Here is a 19,847-nt window from a genome sequence, read left to right as displayed (position 1 = left end):
GAAACCCAACTCAGAGCTTCGCCTCCTCTACTTGAAGCCTCTCGGACTGCTCTCCTGCGCAAGCGGACAGGGGGGCCCTCAATCAAACTACAGGAGGGCTTCACACCAACATAGGGCATGTGATGCCAACTCCCACCCTGTCTGGCAGAGCAGGAGAGCTATCCATCGGCCCCATGTAGGTGAGGTAGGTTCAAACCATGGGCACCGTTGGGGGGGCTCTGATCGGGCCCAGGGAAGAGAAAGAAATCTGATGACCACGTTGAAACGAACATGTAAAGCCAGCCAGGACAGTGCTGGAACAGCAGATGTTGGCTCCTTAATGACTTCAGCGTCTCCTGCATTTCTAACTCGGTAGCACAGTCATCCCTTTAGGTTAAATGCCTGCAATGCTTCCGGGCCAGCAGCAGGATAATTATGTTAGCAGCTGTCTGTATACAGGATCCTGTCGGAGCCTCACATAGCCCCGCCGGGTATGAAGTTCAATACCATGCTGGTCTGGCCGGGAGTCTACATCCCGTCTGCTGGTTTGAGGATGTACGGACACATGGTAGCGATTTGGGCAGTGATCCAATGCTAAGCACAATGTAAGGAAAGGCTGCTGCTGGTCTCAACGGGTGTTGGCTCGGGCCCCAGGTGGGTTGCCCTCTTAAGACACTAGGGTCCGTTTACACTGGGAAATTAGTTGGTCACGTCCTGGAATCTCTCTGAACATGCGACCTTATGACCAATGTCAAGTGACACAGCTGGGGCCGGCAGTGTGGCTGGGACATGCCCTGTCCTGCTACCAGGCACCCCACATCTGGACACAGGCTCCTGAATGGCTTTCAACAAGCCACGCCCAGCCCGCTCTAGCTGGTCCTGAAGTGTTGCCACCCAAACCTTATCCGAGGAAACTGTCTCCAGAGCAGTCAATTTCCCAGCTCAGCCAGAGACCAACGCCCCTTTTTCACTCCTTGTTCCAACCAAGAGTCCTAGGGACCAGGATGTTATTCTTGAGCAGAGGGGACCTGGATGCTCAGGCCCCTGTAGTCAGTGTGAGCAATGCTGTGGCCTGGGGGTGGTCACAAAATACCCAGCTGGTAAAGACCCAACAGCAAACACATCAGGACTCATGCAGAGGATCCAGCCTGGGGCATAACAAGGGGCAACGGGGCAGCCTGGTGACTGGGTGCCAGTGATGCTTCCTGGGATGTGAACTAGATAGCAAGAGAAGCCGCCCTAGGAGGCTCCCCCAGACCCCAAATCACTGGCCCAGCATAAACTGAGTCCCCTCCTTTCATCCCAGAATGTTGCCGCCTATTCCCCTTAATGCCCAAATGCTACGGTGATGGGCACCACACCAACTCCCTTGTAAGCTGAGAGATGAAATCGACAGACCCAAGCACTGCCCGTAGTAGAACACCATCACCCTGCAACGGGCTCCTGCTCCTTGCCGGGCATATCCAGTCCCTAGAGCACAGCAGGCAAAGGGTACGTAGGACAGAACCCCACAGTTCCCATGCAACCCCCCACCCCTCCACCCCACACTTAACAACCTCATGGTTCCACTGGCAGGACTGTCCCGCCTCCTCCCCCCATTACAAGGCCTATCTGCCCCAGGGACATGCCAGACAGAGCTCTGCTGGAACAGGCACCTTGGACTTCCAGGCGGTAGCTCAGCGAGGAGTTCCCGGCTGGGTTCACTGCCGTGCAGGTATAAAGGCCGTTGTCAGTCACTCTGGGCTCAGCCAATCGGAGGGAGCCTGATGGGAGGATGCTGTACCTAGATCAGAAGAGAACAGATCAACTAGGGTGATACCCTAAAGGAAAACCCACAAGAGCTGAGCGAACAGCACATGGCCCCGTCTCTGCCTGGGTCTCCCTAAAGCTCTCTTAGCAGCCAGATGCTGTACATCAGCGGGAGATGCCCGTATAATGACAGGGAATAGCATGCATCAGTTGTCAGGGAGAAGCAGAGAAGCCCTCTGTGTACAGTCAGCATCTAAGAAGGATTCCTGTTGTTTGGAAGGGAAACAAGGAAAGGACACTATTCCCTGCGCCCTGTCAGCATGATTAGCACTGGACAGACAGGCCCTGCCCTGAGGAACTTGCAGTCTCTGATGGTGTGAGGAGGGGAGGTCCCTCCCTGCTCCGGAAGACAGCCCGCCTCCAGAGGCCATCTGTACCCCCCACCAGCCTGGGGCCAACGCCAAATCCCCACCCTCAGCCTCAGCTTGCCCTCCAAACATGGCTCTTCCTACGGCATCCCTGGAGGATCTTCCTCTGCCTCACCCTAGCTCCTTCTGCCCCAGAGTCACTCTCTAACCCAGTGATCTCCTGATCAGAGCCTGCCACCATGACTCAGCTATAGTTACCCTGAATCCTTACGCAGGGAACACAAGAGAAGTCCTTGAACCTGCCACAGCCGGACAGACACCACAGTCCAGACACAATGCACCAAATGATCAAAGACTGGGGAATGTTCTCCGTGGTGGTGGGAGGCCCATGGAGCTCTCATCCTTGGTGAGCTGCTTCCGCGCATGGCTCAACATGCTAAATCCCTTTGCTCAGCTCCTCCAGACAAAGGAGGAGTGCTCACACTGAGGTAGAAGAATGAGACAGCGTCACACAGAGCTGCCAGTGGCCGGGAGGTCGTTCTTGAGGGTGGCTGAGCTGCCCTGGAGATCGGCTACTGCAGCTGGAGCTGACCGCGTGCTCCCCTCCAGTTGCAACCCTGCCTTTGTCGGGGACCCTGCAGACGTGACATCACCACAGCCCACGTCCGCAGACTCCCTGCTGTGTGCTCCCATCGATCAACCCAGCGAGCGATGAGAGGCGGCTGTCCCCAGGCAGCAAGCAGAGCCAAGGGGAAAGGGTCATGGGGGAGGGGGAGGACTGGAAGCAGTCAAAGGAACTTAGACAGGCAAGAATGGGGAGGGGGAAAGCTCCACTGGGAGATGTTAAATCCAGGTTCCTTCCACGCAGCAATGGTGGCTGTTTAGGTGGGGGATAAAGATCAAGGGGAATTTTAACAAGCTGTAAGGCAGGGAATCACGTTCCCTGTTATTAACCCCAGGACCACGGGCCAATGACCGGACGTTTAAGGAGCCCTCATCTGGTAAGGAGGCGAAGACAGTTTTAACAGAGGTTCCTGCTCGTGAGGGCTAAACGTGATTTGCTTGGTCAGTATGAACCTAGGAAAGTGACTCATGCTGGACAGCAAGTTCCAGTCTCTCTTCAGACCGGCTCTTCCCCACACTGGTGGTAAAAAAACCAAACCTTGGCTCGCTGCTGTGACCCGAGTCAGCTTCATGGACTTCACTGAAGGATGAATTTGGCCCTCCAACGTTAACCCGTGTTAACAGAAATTGCCTCTAAACCCACATCCTGCCACAGATAAAAGCTATTACTGGGCCCCGAACTGCTGCTCTCCCTACACATCTGCTGCACTTAATTCCTAGTTTTGCAAAGCACTCTGCATATGAGAAAAATGATGTAAAGCCCAATCGCTGCATGGCATTGCTGTGCGCTGTTAAACAGCTGCTGCTTTCCACCCCAGAGGTGACTGCATTTCAGTGTCAGCAGACACAGTGTGTAAGCTCTTGCACCAAATTCATCCCGGACATTGCTCCATTGAAGTAAATGAAATACAGTAGGGATGAATTTAGTCCATTCATATTAACTTAAAGGAAAAAACCAATGGAAGGTGGAAAACAATAAACCATTAGTGTTTGCTATGGAGCAGTGAAAAGAAAAGCAATTTACCTCCTACTTCCAGTATATAATCACAGTCAGGCCAAGTTCTGTAAGTCATCACCAATATAACTCCAAGGAATTCCTTCCTGGGAAGATCACTTCCCAAGACTCAAGATACTACCCAGTGTTTTGAGCCGGGGAGAGTGGGAGAGGGAGATGGGAGGTCCGCCCACCCCCTCACGCAGGACTCAGAACGAAATGTGTGTAGTGGTGGCAGTGCTCCAGATACCTGACCACCAGGGAAATATTTCAGTGTGAGGGGTATGTGACTATTCCAGCCCCCGAAGAACCACTCAAGCTGGCAGCTCCCAAGACCACAAGCTGGCGAGAGGAGAGTTTGGTAGGAAGTTTCCTCTCTGAAGTCCCCACCACTGGATTTGTTTTCCTCATATGCAGATTCTCTCCCGCTGACACTAACCCGGACTTCGGTACCCCCTCCCACGCACACAGCCATCGCTCCTACCCCTGGAGGGAGGCGCTGGCCTACGCAAAGATTTCCCAACACCAACGCCATGATAAATGTCCGCTGATAAATGGAATCAGCTGCGTGTCTGTAGCAAGGGGCCCAAGTTATGACGTTCGGAGTCAGGACTGTGGTTTGGCCCGCGAAAAGGGGATCGGGATCCAGGTCGGACAGTGGAGGAGTTGGGGGAGTGTAGGGGAGGGTTTGGAATCCAAAGGTTTGGTCCAGGACCCACCGCTCGTTTACATAACGATACCATAAGGGACTGAACTGCTACACCACTCATCGGAGACAGCCACTGGATGGAGTCAGGAGAAGAAGGATGATCCAGTGGTTAGGGCACTAGGGTTCAAATCCCTGTTCTGCCAGATTCCCTGGGTGCCTCAGGCAAGGCACTTCCCCTCTCTGGGCCTCAGTTTCCCATCTACCCAATGGGGATAATAGAACAGGAGTGCCGAGAGGATAAATACACTGAAGATCGTGAGGGACTCAGAGGGGTTTCTACAAGCACCTCAGATAAATCGAGGAGACTGTGGGTGGCCAGTTACTCTGCAGCCTTCTCTCCTCTATGCACATCACTCTGTGACTTCTCCTTTGATCCCCAGGCTGTTGCTGGGGCCTCCCAATCCCCCGGGATTCCCTGCAGCTAGCCAGCCTCAATCAGACTTTTTTCCCTTAAATGAAAGGCCCTACTCCACACTGGAGCCGGGATTATACTTCACTGATTTCCATGGAGCTGAGCCCATTTAGACCAGACCTGAACTGGGCCCTAAGCTGTTGCTGGGAGGGAAAAAGAAAAGTTGTCTATTTTTCACTTTAAGGCCCAGATATTTCCATCCTGTCATTTTAGTGCCTCAGCTCACCTTGTACTCGCAGAAATAGACCCCAGGTAATCTCCAGCGCAGCAGACGCCAGGGATCATGCATGGATGGCCCAACAGCATCAGTTATTCAAGGTTTAAAGCAAGGACCATGCCCAGGTCAGGAATCTCTTGTACGTTCCATGCAAGATCCTGGTACCAGGACTGCGCAACCCTTGCACTTTTGCGAGCACGGGGAGCCCCCTCCTCTGAAGCATTTGCTGGGTTTGCTTTCAGAGGCTCGCAAGGCTTAGGGCCAGATCCATGCACAAGGAAAGGCTCCTCATGTGAGCAGGGGATGCATTAGTTTGTAGTCTCCTGAGCACCCTCATGGGGGTCAATGGGAGCTCCAGATTGGTGCTCAGCTCCCGCGATCGAGCCCTAAGATTGAAGTACTTTGCAGGCAACCCAGTGCCTTTGGTGTCGGTGTCTTTAGTCTTCAGAGAACGCCTCTTCCTCTGCATTTTGTACGGAGCCAACCACTGAAAGAACAGAGCTACAGCACTGAGGAGCTGGAGTGACACATGGCGTGTGTGAAGGAGGCTTTTCACTGCCATTTGGCCGGGGATGATTGTATATCAATTAAATCCCAGCTAAGAGCCATAAAACACATTTAGCAGGGATTAGCTGTGCAGTAGATCTGTCTCGAGTACCCCTCAATAAAATACACTTCAACAGGCACTTGGCACAGATCCCCGCTTTAGCCAAGATAGAGTTAAGCACATTCAGATCACATCACTCAACCTTTCCAGGTCCTGCCTTATTCCAGAAACATTCTTGGCTTTCTTTGCTTTGCTAACCTCACTCCCTTGCTCCACTACCTTAAGCAGTAACCGTGACGGCACCAGCCAAGAATGCACAAAAACCCAGCTGTGCTGACGGACGGGGATGGGAAAACAGGACATGAAAAGCAGCCCCCTTCCCCACCACAACCAATGCGTGCACTGCAGCTTAACGGGGGTTGAAAGCAGATGTTCCATCCAGACAGATGTTCGGATAAAAGGCTGGTAGGGACGAATCCAAGAACTCGCTCTGGTTCCTTTCAAGGGCTGTGCCAACTGCGGATATCATCCCAAGGCATTTGAGTCTGTGGGGTCACAGATTTCTCCAGCCAGGCATAGTCTAATCGCCGCTCATAGCAACCAGCAAGGAAAGCGTTCCTGCTGCAACAACACTGAGCTGGGTCCCAACGCCAGCTCTGGGTCCCTGCTCCATCGGCTGGGGCCAGCCCCTGCACCCAGTCACAAAGCACTACCATGAATGTTAACAGGGCTCATGGCTTTGGCTGGGTAGTTATGGGACTTAAACCACATTACGTGCAGTGCTTTCACCATCACCCACGGATGTCAAACGCTCTGTTACTATGAATTAAACAATGCCAACTGCACATCCTTGTGCACCAGGGGACCACTGCCTCACTGTTCCAGGCAGGGAAACTGAGGCAATGTGCCACGGCCACAGGCTGAGCCAACAGTAAAAGCGAGGAGTGGAACCCAGATCTCCTGCCTTCCACTTCCCCAGTTCTAACCACTAGACAATGTCCCCTTCCCATGAAACATGTCAGACCGCTCAGCCCCATCAGATCGCCTCCGGGGCCGAGCGGGCACCATGTGCGTCCAACAGACTTGCAGAAAGGGGCCGTTCTATGTCAATCTCCCACCGTAACTCCGGTGAAGCTGCTGAAACAACAGCAGGCAGGGGTTAGTTTAGTCCGTAGCTGCTAATCTATTCTGTGTACAGAGTCCCAAGAGCTTAAGAAGGAAATAGATAAAGCTGAGGGGCTCCTAACAATGAGCCCATTAGGCTCCCCCAGCTTTACGCCTTCTAGCCCGTTCCTTACCTTGCTGTGGTGAGAGGCAGCGGCCGGGTTTCCTGAGTCCATACGACCAGTGGGGACGGCGATCCCTGAACTTCACAGGGCAGTGTCATTTCCTGCCCAACCACGGCGAAGATTCTTATTGGTCCTGTTGACTCACGTGATCTGTTCCTGCTAATCCTGGGTTTAGCTAGGTTGGTGGGACAAAGAGGAAAGTGAGGCTGGTGTCCAGACTGAAGAGCTCTTGGGTTTTAAAGGCCTTTCCTGACTCAGTGAATTTAGCGCCCGGGAAAGTTGCAGGGAGATGGGCTTCCATGGGGCTACGTCACTGAAGTCCTTCACTATGCACATCCATAGCCGCTCAGGACAAATGCCAGCTGTATTACTGCCCTACGCAAGACCAGTGCCCCAGGGTATTAGCAGTAAGAGACAGCCCCTGCCCCAAACAGCTTATGCTTGCAGACAAAGGGCCAAGTGAGGAGAAGGAGGCACAGAGAAGGGAAGTGACTTGCCCAAGACCATACAGACAAGTCAGCTGCAGAGCTAGGAATATAATCCAGGTCTTCTGATTCCTAGAGCAGTGCCCTAACCACTACACCACGCTGCCCCTGCACGTTCCCTAGAAGCCCCCTGCATGGGGCAGTATGAACTCCGGGCAACCGTGAGGCTCCCATGGGCTAGGCCGGGCTTATTCACGACTCCTAGAGAGAGCTGGAGGCTCAGTAGCAAACAGGGAAGGGAAGGAAATGTTCACTAGAAGAAGAGAGTGTCTGTCTTTCTATCGGGGCTGAGAGGGCTTGGGAAGGGGGAGAGAGCCAGGAACAGGCTCAGCGAGTCCCGAGGTTCCTATTAATGCACCTGGAGGGTGCTGAGCTCCCTTCTGCAGTCAGCCCAAGGCTGGCCGGTAGAGGGGGCCATTTTAACAGGCCGCATCCTTGGCTGGGTCTTCCCCAAGCAAGCGGACAAGCGGACTCACTGTTGACAAAGAGCTGGATTTCCCGGCTGGCGGAGCCCCCCAGGTTGGTGGCCGTGCAGACATAGACACCTGAATCTCCAGCAGAGGGCAGGGGGATCAGGAGGCCCCCGTCGCTGGGGATGTGGTAGTGGGGGCTCCGGGAGGAAAGGGGCTCCAGTTCCTTTAAAGGAAAAGAACAAACAGCAGGGGCTTCGATATTAACTGAGTCACCAGCCAGGGGTGGGAGTGGGGGTAAACATGGGAAAGAGGAGCTAGGTTGGTGCTTTTAACCCTTCTCCCACTGGATTCCCTCAGGAGCATCCATCTCAACTCCTGGATGCTCTGGGATCTAACCCCTCTCCCCATTCCAGATACACGGGGCAGCCTTAAGGCCAATCTCTCTGGCCCTGTCTACACTGGGAAATGGCACTGCGTTAACCACAACTCAGCAGTCAGTGGGGACCTCAGGGTTCACCCCAACCAGCTGAGACAACCTGACACAGGCCAGTCCCTGTCTGCAGCAGGCAGTGAGCCGGTTGACGCGTTCTAACACACCCCTGGCTGGGATTCCTTTGCCAATATACTGCTAAGGAAGAGTCATCTTTCTGCCCCCCTCCCACCTTGACCAAGCATTAGAGCCTCCACCCTACCTTTGTCCAGGTCACAGTGGGGAAGGGAACTCCACTGGCATTACACGGCAGGGTGACAGCCACTCCCTCATTGGTGCTATAGAGGGCAGGACCAGGCTGAATGCTGGGTGGAACTGTAAGCGAGAGAAGCATCCCCCTTACTGCTTACTACTGACTGAGAACAGCGAGGGAGGGCCAGAGCTCAGGGCTCGATTTCCAAGTGCTTGGCACCCACAGCTGCAAGAGGTCTCAGCTCCCACTCAGCCATCTAATTATGGGCCAAATCTGCAAGCGCGCTCAGCAACCTGTGGCGACCCCAATGGCCTGGTTTTCAAGGGAGCCCGGGTCCTTTTGAAAAGGCCGTGCCAAGCCCTTCGGAAAAGCTGGCTACTTAGTCGAGGGCCAGCTTCTGAAAACAGCTCAGCTCTCCTGGCCAGAAGTGACCAAATGGGAGCCGAGTGCTTTAGAAAAAATCTAGCCCCAGTTGGGAGTGCTGGGCCCTTCTGAGAATTCCAGCTTGACAGTCACTGTCCCCGAGGCAGCTCCACCAGCCTCAGAAGCCCCCACTACGTGTCCCCCCATGTCCGTGCCTTTCAGTCAGCTCGCCCAGGAGTTTTAGTGTGCAGCTGAAGTCTACTTGTCCAGAATCGAATTGCACTTGTGCAGGCCAGTCAGATGTCCCAGCGCTGCTAGATCATAGGAATTTTCCTAAATTACTTTGTCAACAACGTGCTGCCCTGGGGACTGACGCTTGCTAAGGAAACCGGCTCTAACAGCGCAACATTTTCTCGCCTTGAGATAGCAACATTGCTGCTTTCGCTCAGTGGCAAGAGCCAGGTCTCTTCCAAAAGGCACCATGGTTTCATAGGTGCTCTGCAGGAAGCTGGCAGAGGAGGTGCGCACTCAACATCCATCCCTGCAGCTGCCTCCACACACTGTAACACGACAGTGTGCAAAGCCAGCAGACAGATGAGCAGCACGCAAAGCCCAGATTTAAACCGCTCACCGTGGATGGCAAGAGTCACGTTCTGCCTGCGAGAGCCAATGGCGTTCGTGACCACGCAGGTGTATTTCCCAGCATCTTCCTGGAAGGCCTGGTCTATATGGAAACTTCCATCTGTGCGTACGGAATGGTGGCTGCCCAGCATGACCTGGGAACGGAAAGAAACCATGAGTCAGCACTGATGGTCAATTCAACGAGCATCACATGCTTGTCCCTCTGCCTTTAGAAAATATCTAAGGTCAGATCCCCAGCTAGTATAAACTGGCATCGCTCCGTTGACTTAAACAGAGCTATGGCAATTTGCACCAGCCAAGGATCTGGCCCCTCATGACAAACTGGAGGGAGCTCAGAGAAGAGAGACAATCACCGGGGGGGGGGGGAGATGAAAGGAGCTCATGGCTCCGTGATGACATAGGGGAGATATTACAATCGCCCCCAGTCTCTGAAGGGAGTAACCGTGGAAGAAGAGGAGTTATTTAGTGCAACCCATAGTAAAGGGGAAATTAAGAAAAAGAAAAATTTAGGCTGAATGTCAGGGCAAAGCTTCCTGACAGCGAGATCTGTGTGACAGTCTCCCAAGGGAAGGGGTCTGAGTGGTAACATTTGGGGGTGGTCTGGATATTCTCTGAAGTCTTTCCTATCTCTTGCTTTGATTGTACCCTCATCCCGTTGAATAACACGATCACAGTGACATGACACCGCACAACAAATGCTGTGCTGCTGTCAATAACAATCAGATTTACCTACAGTGCTCCAGCAGCTCAAGGACTCTGTGACTCACCACTCTCTGCCCCCCTTTCCCCCCCCACCACCCCCGGTGCAGCAAATTAAACAGACAGAGGACCAAGACCTCACCGGCTGCCCGTCCTTTAGCCATCGTCGGTCTGGAAGAGGTTTCCCAGCCAGGATTATGCATGGCAGTGAGACGGGCTGACCCTCATGGGCACGGATCACAGGGGCCCCGACAGCTATCTCTGGGGCAACTGGAGAAGGAAAAGGCTACATTAAGTGGGGACAAGCTGGCTTTAAGAAGCCAGGACAACGGTTCTGCTTCTTGGTGTTTTATAAATTAGCTTCCAGGATGAAAAATCATTAATATGAGCCTTATCCAGCCTCTGAAAAGCAAAACAGTTCTTGGTCACACCACTGCACGAGGTTCACCGTGCTGGCTGGATCTACGTGCCAGAACAGCTGCAGGGACCAAGACTCACACCCAGGATTTGGCCATAGGTTAGTGCATCTATTCTGTCCTCATGCAGGTTCCTCACTGCCCTCTGCTGGGGGGAACTTTGGATCTGCGTGTGCATAAACGGTTGGGCCATCCCCTAAGCTACTCTACGGACATCTCAATTGTGAATGGTTGCACCCACTAGAGCTGCATCCTACAGTCTATCAGATCCAATATTGCTACGCGAGTTCAAATATGCTGGCTTCATGGGTGATCATGTCCCTGTCTAGTGGCTGGCCGAGTGACTAACAGCCCAATTATATACAGCAAAAGGAATTACTCCTTTAGCTCAAGTGGCAGAACCCTGTATTCTTGGTGCTGTGAAAGTCCCAGTTCAGTCCCTGCTGATGACATCCATGTAGGCAGAGGGGGCTCATTGCAACTCATCACCGCTAGAAATGGCCAGAGCCACAGTGTCTCTATCGGGATCTCATTTCCCCCCAAAGTTCAGATCTGGGAATTTGGTTCAGCCTAAAGCCTATCCACCTTGCCGAAGGGTGCAGGGGGGTTGGTGGCATCATTTGGGTAAAGGTTCATCTCTAGATACAGTATCATAAACCTAAATGTCAAAGGGCATTGCATTTAGCCCCAGCCAGCGGGCATTGGAATTCCCAAGCTGCATATTCCAAAGGAGACCAGTGTGGAACAAGAGTCGTCACCATCGTTACAAACACGGACAGGGACAGTCAGCATCTGCGCCCTAGGCTTTAATTTGCTTTAGCAATGGCATGAAACTAATAACAAATATGCCCAAAAGAAAGGCTGTAAACCGTGTCCAGTGGCCGTGAGCTTGGCCTCAGCCTGGGTCTTCCCAAATATATTCTGTGCTTCGCAGACACAGACGGCTTGGTCATCCAGTGACACGCCTGGGGCAGAGGGAGAGGAAAGGTCTGAGCAAGGCAATACGGCAGGGTATGGGGAAGAGCCCACGCCAGCAAACAGTGGGACCACCTTAAAAACAATCCCGCACCGCCTAGCATTGTCACTTACACCTGTCCAAGGTGAGTGGAAAGTGGGCGTGTGACAGAGTGCTGGGGGTCTGACCCAGCACTCTGGTCACTAAGGTACTAGCTATTCCCCCGCACCCCCCAGAAAGGACTTCACTGGGAGATCAGTGCTCAATGGCTTAATTAGGCAGGAGGCTGATGAGCAAATGGGAACAATCAAGTTTATGTCCACTTGTATGTCGCCACACAAGGCTGTACTGATGAATTGGTGGAGGAGACCTAATAAATAACACACGGATGCTTATAAACCTGAAAAGCATCCAGCCGGCTTGTGGTGGTCCAAAGGGTGGAGACATTCGTCCTGGTACAAGGTGTACCATGCTACCACGTCAGAATGGTAGCACCTCACACTCCCTTTGTAAACGATGTGCCAGGCAGTGGAGAAGCAGGGCCCCTGGTTAGCAAACATAAGAGGCAACAAGCCCGTGCAAAGCTAGTTATGAAAGCGTACACACCGGCGCACCTCGGAGTGCGGTTACTAAAGGATGCAAATGCAAGGAATATGCCAAACTCATCAGCTTCTTCATACAACAAAGCAAGGGCATAAGATCTAGTCCAATTCCCCCCCCAAATGCTTATGTGTATACACAAAGTGACGACACACATGCACCACTGCATAAGAGAACAGTACACACATCTTTTGGCAGATAATACACAGAAATACTCCGCACACCCAGACGTGTGAAATGGGTACACACATCCAGATATGCACTAAGTGTTCATGCCTCAGCATACACCCGTACATGCGTGCACAAACAATCCCGGTTCTCTTACTTTCCACAAAGAGTTCATCAGACTCCAGAAGGCTGGAATTGCTGACCAGACCAGGCTGGGCAGTGACAGCTTTGCCATCCTGTCTGGACCACGAAATCCGTGGAGGGGGATGTCCCTTAACGTGACGTGCCAGACTGATGTTCTTCCCCATCTCCATAGACACGTCTTGCGGGAGTTCTACAAACCGAGGGGCAGCTGAAGGAGACAGCAGAGAAGAGTCTCAGATCCCAGCCCTGACACCAATTTAGCACAATCTATAAATGGGACAATTAGTTTCATTCTAAAGGGCATGCAGGTCTTCTCTGTGCTGGAAGTTTCCCTTTTGGATCATATCCATTCCACATCCCAGCCCCTGAAGACGATCTGTACCCCATTCCATTTTAAATAAGTTATTGACATTAAAAGAAGTTTCCAACAGGTGTAGCTATAATGTATTTCACATGAGCATACAACATCCAGCAGGACTCACAACGCCAAGATGCTCTAGGGTGTGCGACAGACTCAAGTCAAAGGGTAAAAGGTACAGTACTTGGCATATGGATAGGATGACCTAATAAGTCCTGTTGTCTCTAATATGTGATCATAACGAATAACACAATGACACGAACGGGTCCAACTCAATCATGGTGGACAGGAGAGAAAATATCTGGGACTTGGGTATTTCATCCTCTTGTCTTTTAGTTCCAGGTCAGTACATCCCTCTCTGCTGCCTTCCATGCTGAGGATGTCTATTGAGATGGAGATATCTGCAGACATGAATGGTCCTATCTATAAACAACATGGATCTTCTCCATCTCCATTGCCAGTGGTTGGCAGAGGAATGCAAATAAATGTCCATCAAGCACTAAACTCCTGGTCACCCTGGGACCTACCTGCCAGGATCTAAAAGCCAGTGATTTAACCGGTGCCAGCCCCTTCAGACCTATTAGTTGCCAGATGCAGGTTGTGTTTTAACTTGTACGATGGTTTTGCATTCATGGTGGACATGAAAAGAGACAGGAGCTTTGCCAGGGACACTTTGGCAAATGTGATCTTCCCTTTCCGGGGCTTCATTTTTCTTATAAAATAAACCAAGAATTGAAATCCCCAAGGCGCATGATGCAATTCCACGTGGCTCTTAATAGCTGCCATTAAAAAAAAAAAAACAATTAAGAGCTCAGGACCCATAGGCTGTTTTCAGATTGTCCATTTCCAGGAAAGTGGAGAGAGGCATTTAGCTGCAGCATATCACACCACGGTGCCTGCTCTTTATGGGAGTTAGCAGATTTAGGTCTGAGCTCAGCTAAGAATATCTAAATAGCTCGAGACAAACAGAGGGGGCAGCGAATCACAGAAGCCAGAGGGAAAAAGACCTAGTTGGTCCTGAATCCACCTCGCAACCACGTGGAGCTGTGCCTGGGGGTATTTCTCACCGGTTTTCCCAGCTCACAGATGGCCCAAGTGACAGGCTCCCATCACTCCCATGGGGAGACCCTCCCATATCAGCACCACTCTCTCCGTTTCTCAGCCCTTCGCTCATTACTTTACTGGGATGGGACTGTGGGGGGATGACGGACGAGGGCTAGTTTGAGGGAAAGGGACACTTCATTTCCCCTCAGCCCAGAGTCATTCCAAGCTCATCTCGCAACTTGGCTAGATACAGCAGGTCACAGGGTAACTAAGACAGCACGAGAATCAAGCAGCTTGCACCAGTCAGCCCGAGAGACAGAAAAAAAGGGCTGCCCCAAAGTTAATCTGGGGCATTAGGGGCCTGATCCAAAGTCCTTTGGAGTCACTGGGGTCTCCCCCAGTAGACCCAGGCCTAGGTTCTATGGAGACATAGATGCTCTTCAAAGGCCAGCCAGAGACACATCACTCACTGTTCGCCTCCGTCTCTCCCTGCGGGCCTGGTTTCCAGGCTGGCCCCCTGAGGCAGTCACTCAGATGGGCATGTTAGCTGGCTGGTGTTTGGGTTCCACACACCGGTTTGAGCATCCCTAGATGGAGCTTGCTCATCCTGTTACAGGTGCCTAGGTCTGAGAACTGCAAACCCTTCCCCTTTACCTCCACTTCTGCCCAGCACGAGGGTGGAGTCCGGCGCTGCAATGCGCTCAGGTCTTGCTGCTGGGAAAGCGATCCCCTCTTGTTCCCCTTGGCTTCTCCGCCAGCACAGAACAGTCTCAACACCTAGTCTAGGCAATTCCCCCAGCCCCCTGGAACCACGCTGGTTAAACAGCTAACGTTACAGAATTCACCCCACTGCCTCCCTTTATAATGAGTCTAGCAGCTACCTTGCTAGCCCCATGCAGGATGGAGCCAGATCCAGGAACTGAGCACTGAGTGGGGAAGCCTGCAGTCAGGACAGTGTACACAACACACACACACACACCCTGGAGCTGGCTGCCTTTCTGACATCATTGCAGGCCCACCAATTTTCCCCAGCACCAGAAGCCAGGCAGATGGCCCCGTCCCTTCCCCTTCCTTCTTCCTGCCTGAGGAAACCTGGGCTCACTCCATGGTCCTGCCAGGAGCTTTGCTCTTGATTATATTAGCATGTGGGAAGCAGCAGCTGGCTCAGGAGGGTGTCTGAAAGAGGCCTACACCCCACCAAACACTGTACCTTGGCTTTGAGCCCCGGCCACATCAGAAAAGATAGCAGGGGCCAGTCTGTTCAGAAGAGGAGCTTCATTCCTTGTCTCGTGTATTCTTTTAGCTCCTGGTCCTCGCTAAGCAATGCCTAGCTGCATCTTGTCTTTGTTCTATTCTTGTGTGTCCGCGTGAACACACACACACGTTTCTGAAAACCCCCCAGCACATCCTGTCTTCTCCAAACCACAACAGCAGCTGCTAGGCTACCCGCACTCCCAGTTCTTAGTGTGCCCCAGAGAGTGGGAGGCAGCTTTTTTCACTGTCAACATGAGGGGAGGCCTAACTGGCAAATTCTTCCCTGCCAAGTCCCCATCTTTCCCTCCCCAGGCCGGCCGGGGCCAGGCAGGCAGGCTGCGGAGATAGGCTGCGGAGATAGTCTGCTCAGAGAGCTAGAGCCAGAGCCAAGACTGGACCCGATCAGGTCCCGTTCTCATTACACGTGTTACCCGTGCTGTAATGGACTCAGGAGACAACCATGTTGTAACCAGGTCTGATTGGGCTACAGTCATAGCAAAGACATGGCTTAAGTCTCTGGAGTTAGGGAGTAGCTGGCCAGGATCCCTCTGGCTGATCTAAGAGCATTAACAACAGGATCCAGAGTGGCCCCCATCCAGGCCTCAGCTGTGATGGAGGGAGGTCGCAGTCCAAGACCTCATAGCCGAAGAGCGTTCAAGGAAGAACAGTGAATGGGTGGTGAGTGGGAGGAGACTCCTCCGGGACTTCCCAGAGCTCCTACCCCGCAGAAGCGGAGACAGAATTGGGAAATTCCTCTGGAAAGTATCACAACAAAAGGAGTGAGAGTCACCCTCCCAGCGAAGCAGTGGGTCCAAGAACTCAGAGGGTGGAGGCTTTCCGACCCTCTCCCTCCCCACGGATTCCCGGGAGAACACCTGCCCACCACTAGGAAACACAATGTGGCCGGGGTTTTGTTACGAACTGCTCTGTGCCCCATTGTGTGGTGACACTGCCCTGCTCAGACCCAAGGGGCGTGGGACTGAGCAGGGTCCCCCTGACGCAGGGTAGGAGAGGCTCCCTGAGGAGTAAACAGAAGCGCCATACCTGCCTGGCTAGGCATTTAACCTCCTCTCCCCTGGAGGTGGCAACATGTCCCCTCATAAGAGCCAGAAGCTGGCATTCCCCCCTGCAGCCCAGACAACGACACAGCCACCAGGCTGGGGAAGCTGCTTTCACACCTTAACGCTCTCCTCTGCCTCACGGTGCTTCTCCCCCTTTCTCTAGCTCCCCCCGCCCCGGCTGCACTGTGAGAATGGTAGAGAGCCAGCTGTGTTTCAGCAGCCTGAGCCAGCGTGCCGACAGAAGAGCAATTGGACCCCAGGGCTGGGTGCGTGGGGGGTGTTGGCTGGGACCCACTGCCTGAGGAAATCCCCCTCCGCTGCTGGCAACATGTCTGCAGTCTGTACCAATGGGAACCGCAGCTGCTCTGCACTTGACTTAGGGGAAAGGGCTGTGCAGAGGGTCATCTCGTTTCAAAACGGCTCAGGCTCTGCACCCCCCTGAGAGAAGCCATGGGGCCTGGAGCCAGTTCAGCCCACACCACTGTTGGCTCAGTGAGGAGTTCCCCCTGAGAAGGGGACCGAGGGGTTCAGTCAGTCACCCCATTCATGCTCGGTGGGCCCCACCTGTTCTGTCCAGCAAGCTGGCGGCTGAAGGGACGAGCACAGAGTTTGCAGCTGAGAAGTCCCAATTTTTCATCTTGGCTTGGGCCCTAAACGAGTCTCTGAGCCCTAGTGGGTCTGCGTGACCTGGAGCAGGTCACTCGCCTAATGACGTGAACCCACCACCAAGGATTGCTATAGGGCTGGTGCTGCTCTCACTCCCAGACCTAGTAACCAGCCCATCTCCTCTGCTCCACCAGGCAGGGCATCTCCTCTGCCTCCCCTCCCCACAGTGAACCTAGGGCAGATGCTCCAATACAATTCTGCTCACCATCGTGCAGGGCTCAGTCCCATCAACCCCACTCAGACACTGGCAGTTTGCAGGTGTGGACACACAAAACCATATTTAGCAGCACAGTGCTTGGCTGCAGAGTGTTGTATAGGACGGCTGGAGCCAGCCCAGAAGAATACAGTGGTACTGTAGGGCAGGGAAGGTCCTAGAGCTCCACAGAAAGACACAAAACTCCTATCTCCAGGGCGCTGGGCTGAGACATCCCTGTTCTGTGAGAGCAACGCACAACGGCACTGCAGCAGAAGTCAAGAAAGCCAGTGCTGGATACAGCTAAATGGGGAGAGAGATTTACCTACATCCATTGCAAGGGCTGGAGATAACTGGGAGCGAAGTCTTCTGGCTTCAGCACTGGGCACCTGGATTCTATTCCTAGCTCTCTTACAGACTGGCTGTACGACCTTAGGGAAGCCATTTCACCTCTCTGTGCTACTCGACCGTATGCCTTGCCCCTGGTTACGCTGAGCGCTCTCCAGGGCAGGGAGTTCTGTACAGCGCCTGGCACAATGGGGCCTCCCGGTGCTATGCAGTAAGACTACTCTGTTTGGAAACACAGGTTTGGAAGAGATGTGAAGTGCAGTCCCTGAGCGTATGAGGACGCGATCCCTTTACACTCGGCATGACACCAGAGGTGTCCCATATCCTGGCCCACTCTCATCTTGAGCATTTACTTTACCTGCCCAAATCTGCCCTGCAAATTCAAATGGACGCAGCCGCCTTCTTCAATTCCTGCCCCGAGGTGTCAGGCACCAGTAGAAATCCCCCTATAGTTTCATGGGTAGACTCTTTGTCTCCTGTACCTAGAACTCCTGCCAGATAGCAGAGTGCTGGTTGCAGTGTTTCCACCCTAGAAGGGGCTGCATTCCAGTGGTGCAGTGAGTGAAGGGATCTTGTTTGCGTTGAACATCCAGAACTAAATCCTGTCCTCACTTATGTCTTGGAAAGCCCCACAGACTTCAGTGTGGGTGCAGAGCTCAAGGGCAGGATGAAATCCAGAGTCTGGAAAGAACTAGGCTGGCTGCCATAAACCTCAGTTATTACTGACGGGAGCAGAGGAGGGGGAAGCCCAGTGACAGAGACTCACCTGTAACGGGGCAGAGAGTGGAGATATCAGTGAATACCTCAGAGTGCAGAACTGGGCCATTCCAGTGTAAACGCCTGTGAATTCTCTCAAAGGGGTATAGAGAGACAAGGTGAGTGAGGTAAAATCTATCTTTTATTACACCAACTTCTGTCGGGCCAATAAAAGATACTACCTCACTCAGCTGGTCTCTCTAATATCCTGCGAACAACACGTCTACTGCTACACTGCATACATCCCAGCAGAGCAGGTCATTTGCCACTGTTAGCTGGGGTTTTTTTTAATAACCTGAAGGAGCCCAAAGCTTTATGAGTCAAGACTTACAGCCAACTTCCAGCAGGATGCCATCAAAGGAGACCCCCGCCTCACTGATGGCCTCGCAGATGTACTCTCCTGAATCCTCCTCCTGCACCGCCTGGAGCTGCAGGACCGCCAGATGGGCACCAAGCGGAGAAGATGCCACTTCTTGTTCCCCTGGACATGGAAAGATCCTGAACGTCAAACCTTTATTCCTCACTGCCTTAGCGCCGCAAAGCCCCTTCCTGCCTTCTCTTGCCGTCAATGGGCAAATCTTCAAAGGGATGGAGAGTTAGTTTGTTTGAATACAGAACTTGAGCCTGCAAAACTGAGCTGGAAATATCTCAGGAAGGTTCTTCCTCCCGCTCAGGGGATTTCCTGTATTCACTGCCAGGGCAGGCTAACATGGGGCATCCCAAACACAGAATGGTCCAAGCAGCCGGTGCAATGCAGTGCAGAATGGACTGCTGCTGGCTGGCAGGGTGGAAAGAGGTTCGGGGTCTCAGGAGCTAGAAGATGGCTAGCCAGGTGAGTCTGTGGAGTGGAGTCCATCTGCAGGAGAGGGATAATGGACTGGGAGGAGCAATCTGTCTGTGTTAAGAGTAGGGGGGTAGTTTTAATATGCCTCTAGTCCCCCCCCCAAACTGTCGCACAGCTCACTTGAGTCAATTCCAGCCCTACCTTTGTACCATATGATCTGGGGAGGGGGTACCCCGGAAACGTGGCACTCCAGCATCGCGTCTTCTCCCAGCAGGGCCTGCACAACAGGGGTCACCGCAACGACGTGGGGAGATTCTATATCCAGGACACAAAAAGAAAAAGGCTCCAAATTTATTCCACGCTGGAGAGCACTTCACGAGTATGCACAAGATATGCCAGCGCTCCAAAGGCAAAGGCCTCTGCCAAACTGTTCTGCAGAGATGCACTGCAGAGCTTGGCAACAGACCTCAGCTCCCCGTCTCACATAACCAGAGGATACCACACACTGATCGACTTTCGAACAATGAGAACTCATTCTTGATGCTACGATGAATCTTTCTTTTCCCTTGCCTGTCTGTTTAACATACGATTCCCCCAAGCTGCCCCAGCTCTGGTTTATGCCACTGGTTCATTTTGCCAGACACTATTGACAGGGTGTCCACGGCACGCTAGCCACTTCACAGGTGGGTTTGAAGACAAGGTCTTGACATGCATTATTAATATTACAGCAGTGCCCAGGGCCCAGTTGAGGCCCCATTGTGCCAGGCGCTGTACAATACATGGTGAGAGGCAGCCCCTGTCCCAGAAAGCCTATAGTCTAAATAGGCAAGACAAAGGACGGGAGAAAGGAAGGATTATTATTAGGGCTGTCGATTAATCGCAGTTAACTCAAGCGATTAACTAAAAAAAATTAATCATGATTAATCA

General features: G+C 52.8%; 1 protein-coding gene across 1 annotated transcript in view; it reads right to left on the bottom strand.

Annotated features, from left to right (window-relative positions):
• Positions 1–19,847, bottom strand: part of HMCN2 (hemicentin 2) — a 121,969-nt gene that overhangs the window by 67,880 nt on the left and 34,242 nt on the right. The window contains exons 16-24 of the mRNA XM_073314813.2: positions 19,122–19,235; positions 18,468–18,617; positions 12,470–12,664; positions 10,316–10,443; positions 9,464–9,608; positions 8,479–8,591; positions 7,850–8,009; positions 6,898–7,063; positions 1,635–1,762 (exon numbers count right to left, since the gene is read on the bottom strand). Coding sequence (XP_073170914.2) covers positions 1,635–1,762; positions 6,898–7,063; positions 7,850–8,009; positions 8,479–8,591; positions 9,464–9,608; positions 10,316–10,443; positions 12,470–12,664; positions 18,468–18,617; positions 19,122–19,235 — 1,299 coding nt within the window. The remainder of the gene's footprint in view (positions 1–1,634; positions 1,763–6,897; positions 7,064–7,849; positions 8,010–8,478; positions 8,592–9,463; positions 9,609–10,315; positions 10,444–12,469; positions 12,665–18,467; positions 18,618–19,121; positions 19,236–19,847) is intronic.

This window comes from Lepidochelys kempii, chromosome 16, assembly GCF_965140285.1.
Source record: "Lepidochelys kempii isolate rLepKem1 chromosome 16, rLepKem1.hap1, whole genome shotgun sequence".
NCBI classification, from domain to species: Eukaryota; Metazoa; Chordata; order Testudines; family Cheloniidae; genus Lepidochelys; species Lepidochelys kempii.
This window is presented reverse-complemented; position numbering and strand designations above follow the sequence as displayed.